The 10,875-nt window shown below is 40.5% G+C and overlaps 1 protein-coding gene across 1 annotated transcript in view; it reads left to right on the plus strand.

Moving 5' to 3' along the window:
- Positions 1–6: 6 nt before the first annotated feature.
- RRAGC (Ras-related GTP binding C) overlaps positions 7–10,875 on the plus strand; it is a 12,293-nt gene continuing 1,424 nt past the window's right edge. Inside the window, exons 1-6 of the mRNA XM_010145229.1 lie at positions 7–60; positions 5,467–5,670; positions 6,367–6,566; positions 7,389–7,503; positions 9,014–9,156; positions 10,522–10,670. Of these exons, the coding sequence (XP_010143531.1) occupies positions 22–60; positions 5,467–5,670; positions 6,367–6,566; positions 7,389–7,503; positions 9,014–9,156; positions 10,522–10,670 (850 nt within the window). The 5' untranslated portion in view covers positions 7–21. The remainder of the gene's footprint in view (positions 61–5,466; positions 5,671–6,366; positions 6,567–7,388; positions 7,504–9,013; positions 9,157–10,521; positions 10,671–10,875) is intronic.

Here is a 10,875-nt window from a genome sequence, read left to right on the forward strand (position 1 = left end):
TCCAAGCCGCGGATCCTACTTATGGGGCTGCGGCGCAGCGGGAAGTCCTCTATCCAGAAGGTGAGGGGCAGCCGGCGGCTTCTCGCCCCCGCCTGCTGCGCTGCCTCTCCGGCGCCGCGCCTTTTCTCTTTCCTGTGTGGCTGTTTGGGCAATTTCTGCTTTTTAGTGTGGGCGTCCGTGGCGAAGTTAGAGCGAAGGGAGGCTCCTGGTTAAAGACACTTCGCAGAACGCACTCAGATCGCCTGCCCTCGAGAAGAAGGTTGTGTAGAATAGGTTGTAGCCTTTGTAGTTATTCATTTCGATGCTTCAAAAATAAAAAGTGAAGATATTGCTCTGACATCTGTGGTGTTTTCCTACGGATGCGGAAGCACCTTGAGTGGTTCAGGTGTATGGTGTTTAGCTGACGCTTCTGGTTGGGAGACAACCTGAGCTGTTGTTCTGCCTTTTGATCCTTTGAAAGAGACTTCTGCTTTTGTATGAGCAGAAAGGCGGGCTCTGGTTTCCTGTAGTATGCTAGACCAAGCAAACGAAAGTCGCTGGTAGAGGAGGAAATAAAACAGTTCTGGTGCCTTAGGTTTGTTGGTAGCTTTGTGAAGTTGCTAGTGTTTCTGAATAAAAGTTACACATAACTGACTACTATCATTTGCCACATAGCTCAAGAGAAGTGTAGCCCTATTAATGATCCTTGTTCCTCAGTGCGGGTTTTTAGGTGATGCTTTTATAGGAAGGTGTTAGAAGTGAAATACGGTTTAGAGGCTTTGAATTTCTTCAAATGCAGGTGTGGAATCCTTCAGAGATTTCTGTAAAGGTTTTATGCAGAGAAGCCTTTTTTTGGACGTTGCAGTATAGCAGGTAGGAATCTGTTTCTAACTGTCTTCTGTGGACTACTTAGTAATCCACAGACTGTACTAGACCCGTGGGTTCTAAACTGTAGTCTGAAGACTTCTGTCTTTTGCTATAGGTTTACCTTTCTTTAGACAAGGTTTGCAAGAGGTATGGTATCTGTTAGTGAGAAGTTTTTTGCATTGTGTTATTCTGAAATACAGCGCCAGAGTGGGATGTTGCTGCTCTCCGTTATTTAGGCCTAATGTTTCCACTGTATGTGCAAATGCAGTGATTACACTGAAAGTCTCTTTAAGTCTTCAGTCATGTGAACGGCACTCCTTGTAGCCTCTCATTAGAGATCTTACTGTATTATCCACAGCTGAAAAAAGTGACCTCTAAAAGCTAGAGGGAAGCAGTGACTAAATTGCAGATAGATTTTAAGACTTGACAAGTCACTTTGTAGGTGTTGCTTTTGGACTTTTTTTTTTTTTGTGACCAAGGTTTGCAGCATCAGGTCTCTGAGGACCTGATTAAGTAGTTGTACAGGAAGGGAACAGTGTGAGGTTGAGTACACAACAAGAGGACATAGACTTCATCTTCCGCCAGGTGGTTGCCAATCTGGCTTGTGAATTAGAAGCTGTGGTTCTGTTACTTAGGAGCTTGTTGTGCTGCTGCTTGAGTAAACTAACTATGGCAATAATTTGAGACGCTCTTGGAGTATCAAGAAGCTTCTCTCCAACAGCATCCCAGCTCTTAGATCTAATTCAAAAATGGTCATAACCAGACCTGACCCTTCTGCCTGGGCAGTAGTTGTTGATTGCCTTGCCTGGAGAGTAGGTAGCCATATGCCTGATAAACGCCCTATCAGGAAAAGTAATGGCTTTGTGGGAATCTAGAAATTTGTGCAGAAAACATAAATTATTAAACCATTCCAGTCTTCTGCTGAGAGGAGTATTAACAGGAGGCCTATCACAAAAGAAAAAAATAATGGTGCTCAGGAGGAACTCTCTTTTCCTTTGGACAGTTGGGTTTTCCATACTGGTATAACCTGTGAATATTCAGTAGCAAATTGAGTTAGAAGATTTTGGGAGTGTGACTGTTGCTTCAATTTATAAAATGAATTTTTGTGTGGACTTTTGACTTGCGTACCTGTATTTACTGTACTGTCCTTATGTAATAGGAACCTGGAAAGGGTCCAGAGTACCTGATTTTGGGTTAGTTTTTTGGGGGGGTGGGAGGGAGGTTTGTTAAGGGGTTATTTTTGGTCATGGTCACCAGACTTGCTGCTCTGCCTTCATAAGATTAGCATAAATATGTTGTTGGAGGAGGATTTTGTAAGTGTGGTAGAACCTAACACAGCAGCTTGTTTGAAGTGGCTGTAAACCTTTCATTTATGCCTGTTTTTCTTTAAAGGTGTTAAATTGATTGAATTCAGGGAGTCAGAACCATCTGTCTTCCATGTTTCTGTAGTAAGCTCTAATACTTAGACAATCTTACGGCAAGATGAATGTAGTGCTTCTAATAACTAGTGGATGTCTTCAAATCTTCGTCTTTCTTTTGCTGTGCTTACCTTCTTCTTTTGTCACTTCACACCCCCCCTAAATCTCTCCTCTGGAACGAAAAAAAAAAAAAAGACAGGACAGCTGCTACTTCTGACACGATTTCATTTATTATAGCAATTTAAGAAATCCACAAAATTAAAGCAAAGACTATGGAAAGCCAGAAAGTGACAAAATGGTTGTACATCTTACTGCTGTTGGGGAATCCTTTAGAAGCTGTTTTTCGTTGTTACCTGTGAAGTAGCTGTTTGCTACCAGTTAGCAGATCTCAACAACTTCTTGCAGTACCATACCTTTTCTCTCTGTTTTCAGGGACCTCCTTCCATCTGCCTGTGCAAATTCTTTACTGGATATCAGGGTGATAGAAATAGTCCAATATTACCTCAAGAAAAAAAGGGGGTTACTCTGACTGTTAAAAAAAAAAAAAAAGAATTTGAATACCCGTTCTGCATTTAGACTTATAGGTAAAGGGGCCTATTTTTATGTGCCAGATGATCCTGCGCTGTAGTGGGAAGACTGGTTGTTTATGAAGGGCAAATAGCCTGCTGTCCCTGTACAGGCTTCATGCTTCATGGTGGCTTGGGACAGCTCCCAGTGCAGGTTCTTCCCTTTGGGTTATTTGCTCTGTGAAGATTCTTAGAAGGGTTCTGCCTCCAGTTGTTGTTCTTTTCTGGGGAAAAGGTTGTAGATGTCTCAGATATAAACAGTTACTCATGTTTCCAGACAAAGTGACCAAAAAGGGACAATGTCCTAACTTTCTCAGCAACCTGCAGCGCCTGTCTTGGATGTTCTTGCAGTTTATAGCTGTTGCTACAACGTGCCTGCTCAGGTGTCTTGGAGTGACAGGTTCTGTTTGATCATAGCTCTTGTAGTAGGGATGTTGTGGAAGTCATGCTTGTCACTTGATGGATAGCATTATTCTTTGCGTGTCTGGGAAATTTTAATTTGTATGAATCAGGCCAACATTTCAGCTGGGAGTAAAATTCCAGATATGGCTGTTCTCTGATTTCTAAAGAAACTGAAACAAATGCTTCCCTGGGAACTCCATTCAGTGTGTAAAGTAGTGGGAGTGAATGTCTTGGACAAATTCAGCTTACGGATCCAAGGAGGGGTAACTCCTTGAAAACTGAGTCAGAAATTGTGTGGTTAAAAAACCCAACCAAACAAAAAAACAACCCTGAAGAAAAGGGCAGGCCAAAACATGGAGGCAGTTCAGTTAGTTCAGATAGTGCATCAGGAGTGCAGCTTAACTGCTGCAATTCAAAACTAAAAGCAGGTGCTGCTTTAGAGATGTAGAAAAAAATCTTGAAAGCTCGGAGATCGTGGTAGGTCAGATGTGAGTAGGAAATTCAGAGGGATTGTAAAACAAAAAAATCTGAAAGAGTATACGGTAAGAGTGCTCAAGCTGACAGCGAAAAGTTCTTAAAATATGGTAAAAGCAGAAAGTCTGCCAGGAAGTCGACGAGTCCGTTGGATGTTGTAGCTGTAAACAGAACACTTGGAAATCATAAGAGCCATAGCAAGGAAACTCAGCGGATTCTTAGGATTTTACTAGCTTTGTCCTCTCTGCCTGCGTATGCCTCGTCAAAATTGCTTGGCATCAGTATTAGCTGTGTGCTTCCAGTCAGATGCTTCCTCATCCTTTTTATTTGCTTTATCGAAGCTGTGTAGAACAAGTAAGAGTGGGGTTAGATGCTAGGCGATAGAAATGGAATTTGATCAAAACTGCATCCTGGTTCCCCTATTAGTGTAAAAAAACAGACGGGGAATATCAAACCGATGAAATGCACTGCTTTGGAAAGAGGGGAAAGGGGGATGATGGCATTGCTTTTCAGAGCCTCATCTGCCTTCAACTGGATTCATTAATTTTGTCCTACTTCTTCTGGGAGACTCTGAATTCCAAAGACAGAACATTGATTTTAGAATGTTTTAAAACCGTGCTGCAAAACCTGAGAAATTTCTCGTCCTTGCAATATAATAGCTATGTATCTACAACTGCTCTTACTTTTCCATACAGATGTCCTGCAGCTTAAAACCTCGTTTAGATCCTGGATTCATCAAATGTTTGCCTGAGTTTTTTTGCCCTTGCTCTTAAAAATCTAGGCTGATGTACTGCTGTGAACCCCAAACTAAACAATCCGTTAACTCTGCTGGGTGTGGCGTTGTCTTGCAGGTTTTTTGACAGATTGTTGCACTAGATGTCTTTAATGGATGAATTCTGTAATTGTTTGAAACATTAATAATAAAAAAATCACCAAGTGCTGTGTAGGAAACATCTTTCTTTTTGCAGTCCTGATGTTTTACTATATTTGTAGTAACGTTTGTAAGATGTGGTTGTGTTGCTTTAGTGCAGTGTCTGCTGTTGAAGCTGACTGAAATGCCACAGGCTGCTTTGCTGTGGGTTACATGCTAGGTCTATTTGTTCAGGGAAGCGCTAATGTTCAAGCGGAACTTTTTGGGTGGTAGCAATGAATATGTTTTTCATCACTGCAGCTAAACGGTTTACCAACTAGCATGAAAGCTTTCATCATTTCTGGAGGGTACTTAAAAGGAGATGGTCAGCAAACATAATTCAGTTGTTAATAGATGCCAGATTACCTAGCTGTTCAGGTCTCTAAAACTGATGCTATTTTTGGACACTTTTATTGTAGTTTAGTCTGATTATATTATGTCATAACACTTGACACCAGATTAAAAGCAAAGTTTCCTTTAGGAATTTCTAAGACTGAAAAAGAACAGTTCTTAAAAGCTGGAGTTGCTTAATTAATGTTGTGGCATTATACCAGATCAGAATTGGCTAATATAGATGCATTTGAAAATACTGTGTTAGACTTGTAAGGAAGGAGGAGTAACTGGGATGTTTCTGTCTTTAGGCAGTAGTGTTATTTAGACTTGTGAAAATGTTTAACAGTGTTCTGTTTGAGGGTAGGTTGTTTTCTTAGTTGATGCAGAAAGCTCTCTATTTACCGAAAGGAAACTGCACACTTTAGAATGGATAAACCTATTTGTAAAATTCAAGTCAAAGAACTTTAATCAATCTCTTCTGATAAAGTTGAGAGTATTATTTGTGTTCTTTTCACAGGTGGTGTTTCACAAAATGTCTCCCAATGAGACTCTGTTCTTGGAAAGTACCAACAAGATCTACAAAGATGACATTTCTAACAGTTCATTTGTGAATTTTCAAATATGGGATTTTCCTGGACAGATGGACTTTTTTGATCCAACGTTTGATTATGAGATGATCTTCAGAGGAACAGGTGCTCTAATATATGTTATTGATGCCCAGGTAAATACAAATCAGTAAGAATCACAAGGGATTTCTCTTTTTGCTTTGTGTGCAAGAAGAATGATCCAGAAGCTAATAATTTGTATTTCTAGATAAGTTCATAAAACATCTGTTATGTATGAAAGGCTGCATTGGCATTCTGACTTCTGGTGTGTGGTTTTGAGTTTTGTGAAGTGACTGGAACGTGTTCCTAGTGGAGAGAGTGGAAAGGGGCAAGTTCTCTGAACTTACCTTTTCTACAATTATAGTGAGAACTTACTGTGCTAGGTGGCCTCAGTTATCCCTTCCCTCTGCCATTGACCCCTATGAAGCTCATTTAATAAGAGCACGCTTCTGACTGGTACTGCTGGATATCTGGTGGCTTCTAACGAACTTAGGATTTGCACATGGGAGGTTACCTGGTTATTAGGACCATGTCGGAGATCGCTGCTGCCTTTCGCTGGAGTGGAAGTGTAAACTGCCTTTTGCTCTGAAGCCTAGTTTTATGTAGCTTTGTATTGCTTGTATGCAACTTAATTTACGTAACAGAATCTAAGTTGCTTGGATTTCTGACTCTGCAGGGTATTCCCTTCTCCCATACTTCTGCTTAGTTACAGGCGTTAAGTTCTTCCACTGAAATATTTTGTCCTTGTGCAGAATGGAATAGTTATTGGAGATAAAGCCTTGTCATTCATTCCTGCCAAAACTGATTTACAGGATGACTACATGGAAGCTTTAACAAGACTCCACATTACAGTTTCAAAAGCCTACAAGGTCAACCCAGAAATGAACTTTGAAGTTTTTATTCATAAAGTTGATGGTTTATCGGATGACCATAAGATAGAAACTCAGAGGGATATTCATCAGAGGGCTAATGATGACCTTACAGATGCTGGGCTTGAAAAACTTCACCTTAGGTGAGTTAAAGTTTCTGGCGTCTGTGATTCTACTGTTGCTGATATGCATTCAGACTAATGGCTTTTTGATGTAATAGTGGACGGACCAGAGCAAGGTCTTGTTAGTTTCTTAATATTGCAAACTCTTGTTATAAAATACACTGCTGAATTTATAGCCAAGCCTCAGCTGTTAGGCTGACTGAAATAAAGCAGATGCTAATCAACAGACTTATTCATAAACTTGCTGATAATTTAATTTTGCATACTTTTCATTCAGCATAACAGGCTGAATTTGTATGTGTGACCTGGAGGGGCAGGGGAAGGAGAGGGGAAGCTGCCTGACCTCTAGTCCTGGATAGCACTGACTTTTCAGCATGATTGTTTTTAAAAGCTTAGTCTCTTACTTGGTATTTGGCTTGCTTTTAAGGTGTCTTTTCTCTGATTTTACTGCTGTTTTGATTCTCATGGAGCCTTAAGTATTGCCAGTATCTCTTGGTGTTAGTCTGAACAAAGTGGAAGGCCAGGAGCAAGAGTTGAAGAAATCTAGCTGAGTGTTGAACGTCTTTGTGATAAGCATGCTGTAGGCTAGCTGCGTTGTGAAAGCATGTTCAATTTTTCTCTGTTCTCCCATCTCCCGGGGACAGGGGAAGTCTCATTTGTGTTTATTCCAATCACTCAGAAATGAGGTTCTTTTGTACAGTGGCCAGGTGTATTTGTGATAAAGGCATCTCAGCTAAGTCATCAGGCCTGAGCGTTAGAAAATGTAGCTTTAACGTTTTTATTGCAGTTCTGAAGTACTTTTGAATCTCTGTTCTTTTTTCTTCCTCTCCCACCTCGACTCAGCTTTTATTTGACCAGTATCTATGACCATTCAATATTTGAAGCCTTCAGTAAAGTGGTACAGAAGCTCATTCCGCAACTGCCAACACTGGAAAATCTACTAAATATCTTTATATCAGTAAGTGTTAATCTAACAACTTTGAGAGAAATATGTGGAATGGTAAAGCAAGTCCTTCTGCTGAGGAACACTAGATCTGCCCTTGGGAAGTTTGGGTGGGACTCACGTCTGTGTACTCTGCTGGTATGGTTGTCTGCATTAGAAGCTCTTTACCACAGCTAAATTGTACTGGTGCATGCTTCATGTGGGTTTCTGTAAATACTGACAAAGCACAGTTTGGCTGGTTATAACTGTTGCTACGGAAGTTTTCTGCCAGCACAGTGTATTGATTAGTATGCTAAGACACTTACTAGTCTTACCTAGCTGTACTGGCAAGAGACTTTTTTCATAGTATGAACTTGCCCTTGAGCTAAACTTTCTGATTCATGTGGCCTTTGAGACTTTCACCCTTATTCTTGTAGTATTTTCGTTTCTTACAGAATTTTTGATGTGGAAATTCGCCGCTGTATACTTCAAATCAAATAAAGTAGCACCCTGGAGGCAAGGCTGAAGTAGCCTGTGTCACTTAAGTTACGTCTGTGAGGCTGTTGCAGTCATGTGGGGACAACAGTGGGGAAAAACCAGTTGTGATTGAGAGGAGCTGTGTGGGTCAGATGTTTCACCTGGTGCTGCTTATGCTTGTTTCCTGTGCTGGCAGAGGGCTGTCTGTAATAACCTTGCCCAGTAGATAAAGGGCACGTTAATGCTAACCCTGCTTGGTGCCATGAAGGTATGGAGTGTGGCCTTAACACCAAAAGGATCGTCTGGATGTCCTCAGGACACTGCCTTGGTTATTCAGTCTGCTCTGAAGAAGTGATGAGTAATGTTTCTGGTGCATAAACAGAAATTAAGCTCTGCTAGAAATCCGTGATATGTATGTGGAAACTTGCTTAACAGCAGAAGGCTTCTGCACTTAGTATGACCACGTGCACTTTGCCGAAGTCCTCAGTTACAGACGGAGTGGATCAATTGACTTGGTGCTTTCCATACCCATAACTGCCATTACGTGATGGAGTCCTAGGGAGTTTTAAGTCTAGAAGCTGACTTTATTTGCTCTGCGTGGTAAACTAGAGAATAAACACAGAAACTTGAACTGCCAAGGCAGCACAAGCATAAAATTTAAGTGTCAGCATACTACTTTGAAGTAACTTGTCTCTGAGCCTGGTCCATCAGGCGGATGTGAATGTGTGGCTCTTCTGGAGTTAAGTGCAGAAGAGGAATACTGCTGAAATTGGGTTCTGGGAGCAGAGTAACCTTAACTAAAATCTGATAAATAATAAACAGAATTCTAACCCAGTCCCTAGCTTTACTTTTGTCAACTAGAAGGTGATTTTGATAAGCACTGTATCAACAAGGGTATTATATTTATAAACGCTATGCTCTAAGTTTTGATTGTGTTTTAAGCTTCTAAATTCATTATGCTTAAACCATTTCCTGCTATTAAGAATGTATGAAACTGTATGAATTCTGTTTGAGATTTTAAAAATGCAGTTGTTCTAAAAATTCATCCAAATTCTTTCTTTTTCTGAAGAATTCAGGCATTGAAAAAGCTTTTCTCTTCGATGTAGTCAGCAAAATCTACATTGCAACAGACAGTTCCCCTGTGGACATGCAGTCCTATGAGTTGTGCTGTGACATGATTGATGTAGTGATAGATGTTTCCTGTATATATGGGTAAGTGATGAATACTCTTAGGAAGAAAAGTCCTTAAAAGCTGTAGTGTAGGTTGCAGCCTGTGCAAGTGGTGCTGGCTTTGTCATCCAGCAAGATGCTATTGATTGGTCTGTATAGCACATTTGTTCTCTGTGTAACTGGGATAAAGCCAAATGATATGGCAGCTGGATCAAGCATTTGTACTCAGTTTATTTCCTCCCGCTTAAGGCTGTAGACAGCCATCTGACATTTGTAAAAGTCAAGTGTTTCATGTAAAATATGAGTACTGCTGCATCTCGTTTGGCATGGTGGGTGCAAATATGTTAATACCTGCAAATAACTGGGGTTGATAGCATGCCACAGCTTGTAAGTGTAACTTGCAGTCACATTGCTTTGAGGCTTGCTGCTATCTGAACAGAACAGCTTTTGCGAGGTCAGCTTGGCTCTTGCTGACTTTCTCTGAGGGATGCACATAGTCTTTGTTTCTCAAAATTTATGACTGAATTATACTTCACAATGGAATTTTGAAGTGTCTCTGGAGAAGTGGAACTTATTTTAGAACTGTGGTTGGAGCCTGAAAAACACGGTACTGCCAAGAAACAGCACAATGTTTAATGGGTCAACCTAGGGCTGTTTAACTGTTCTGTTTGGTTTTTTTTTTTTTTAGGAGTGCTTAGAAGTAGCCTGTGATACATCTTTTGCTTCTACAGTAGTTTAACTAACACTAATAACGTGCAGATAGAAAACAGCATCCTAATCTCTTCCTGTAAATGAAGGCTGGCTTAGCTTAAGACCAAAAATTGTCCTGCTCCCTGTTGCATTCCCCCCACCCCAGCCTCACTAAGGAAGCCTTTGTATTAATTTACCAAAAATAATTTTGCTGGGATGTCACTCCATTGATATTTCTACATAAAAGTTCTGCATTAGAATCTTCAAACCAATCCCTTGTTACCTTACTGTCGCTCTGTAAACTCAGTGAGACAGTCAGTAGCAGTCCCTCCTGGGTTTGCAGGTAAACTGTGCTGTTACTAACGTGCTATACTCCATTACGAATACAGCTGTCAGCTGAAAATAGTATTGACTAAACAGCCACAGCTTTTAGTTTGGTGTTAGGAGAATGTGTGCTGATAGCTTGCTCTTAACTGCTCATCTAAGATGGATAGTACCTGGTGAAGGCCTCTACTCTTGTTTAGGTCTAGCTTTCCTGGGAAACTTAAGGTGTGATAATGGTCTTGCAATAGTATTAAGTCCTGTATTGCAGGTTTTTCACTTGCTCACCATTCAGTATGAGTAATATTCTTCTAACAGTATTTAACAGGTATTTGTCTGGAAGTTACGTATGCATGCCTACTAGATTATGTCTTGGGTTAACTTGTTCTTTCTTAGGTTAAAGGAAGATGGCACTGGAAGTGCTTATGATAAGGAGTCAATGGCAATTATCAAGCTCAATAACACAACGGTCCTGTACTTAAAGGAAGTAACAAAGTTTTTGGCATTAGTTTGCATTCTTAGAGAAGAGAGTTTTGAGCGCAAAGGTAAGGACATCCCCCCACTGAATGGCTTTTATCTCATGCTTTTTGTCAACTACAAAATATTAATATGAGTTTGCAAGTCACCTTGATTTTTGTGTCACTAAATTTGTTTAATTTTTTTCCTGGGAGGAATTTTCTCCTTTCCTAAAGACAGGTATAAAGAGGTCTTTTAGTCTTGTGAATCATCACTTTAATCACTGTCCTCCTG

The sequence above is a fragment of the Buceros rhinoceros genome, unplaced genomic scaffold, assembly GCF_000710305.1.
Source record: "Buceros rhinoceros silvestris isolate BGI_N320 unplaced genomic scaffold, ASM71030v1 scaffold45001, whole genome shotgun sequence".
NCBI classification, from domain to species: Eukaryota; Metazoa; Chordata; class Aves; order Bucerotiformes; family Bucerotidae; genus Buceros; species Buceros rhinoceros.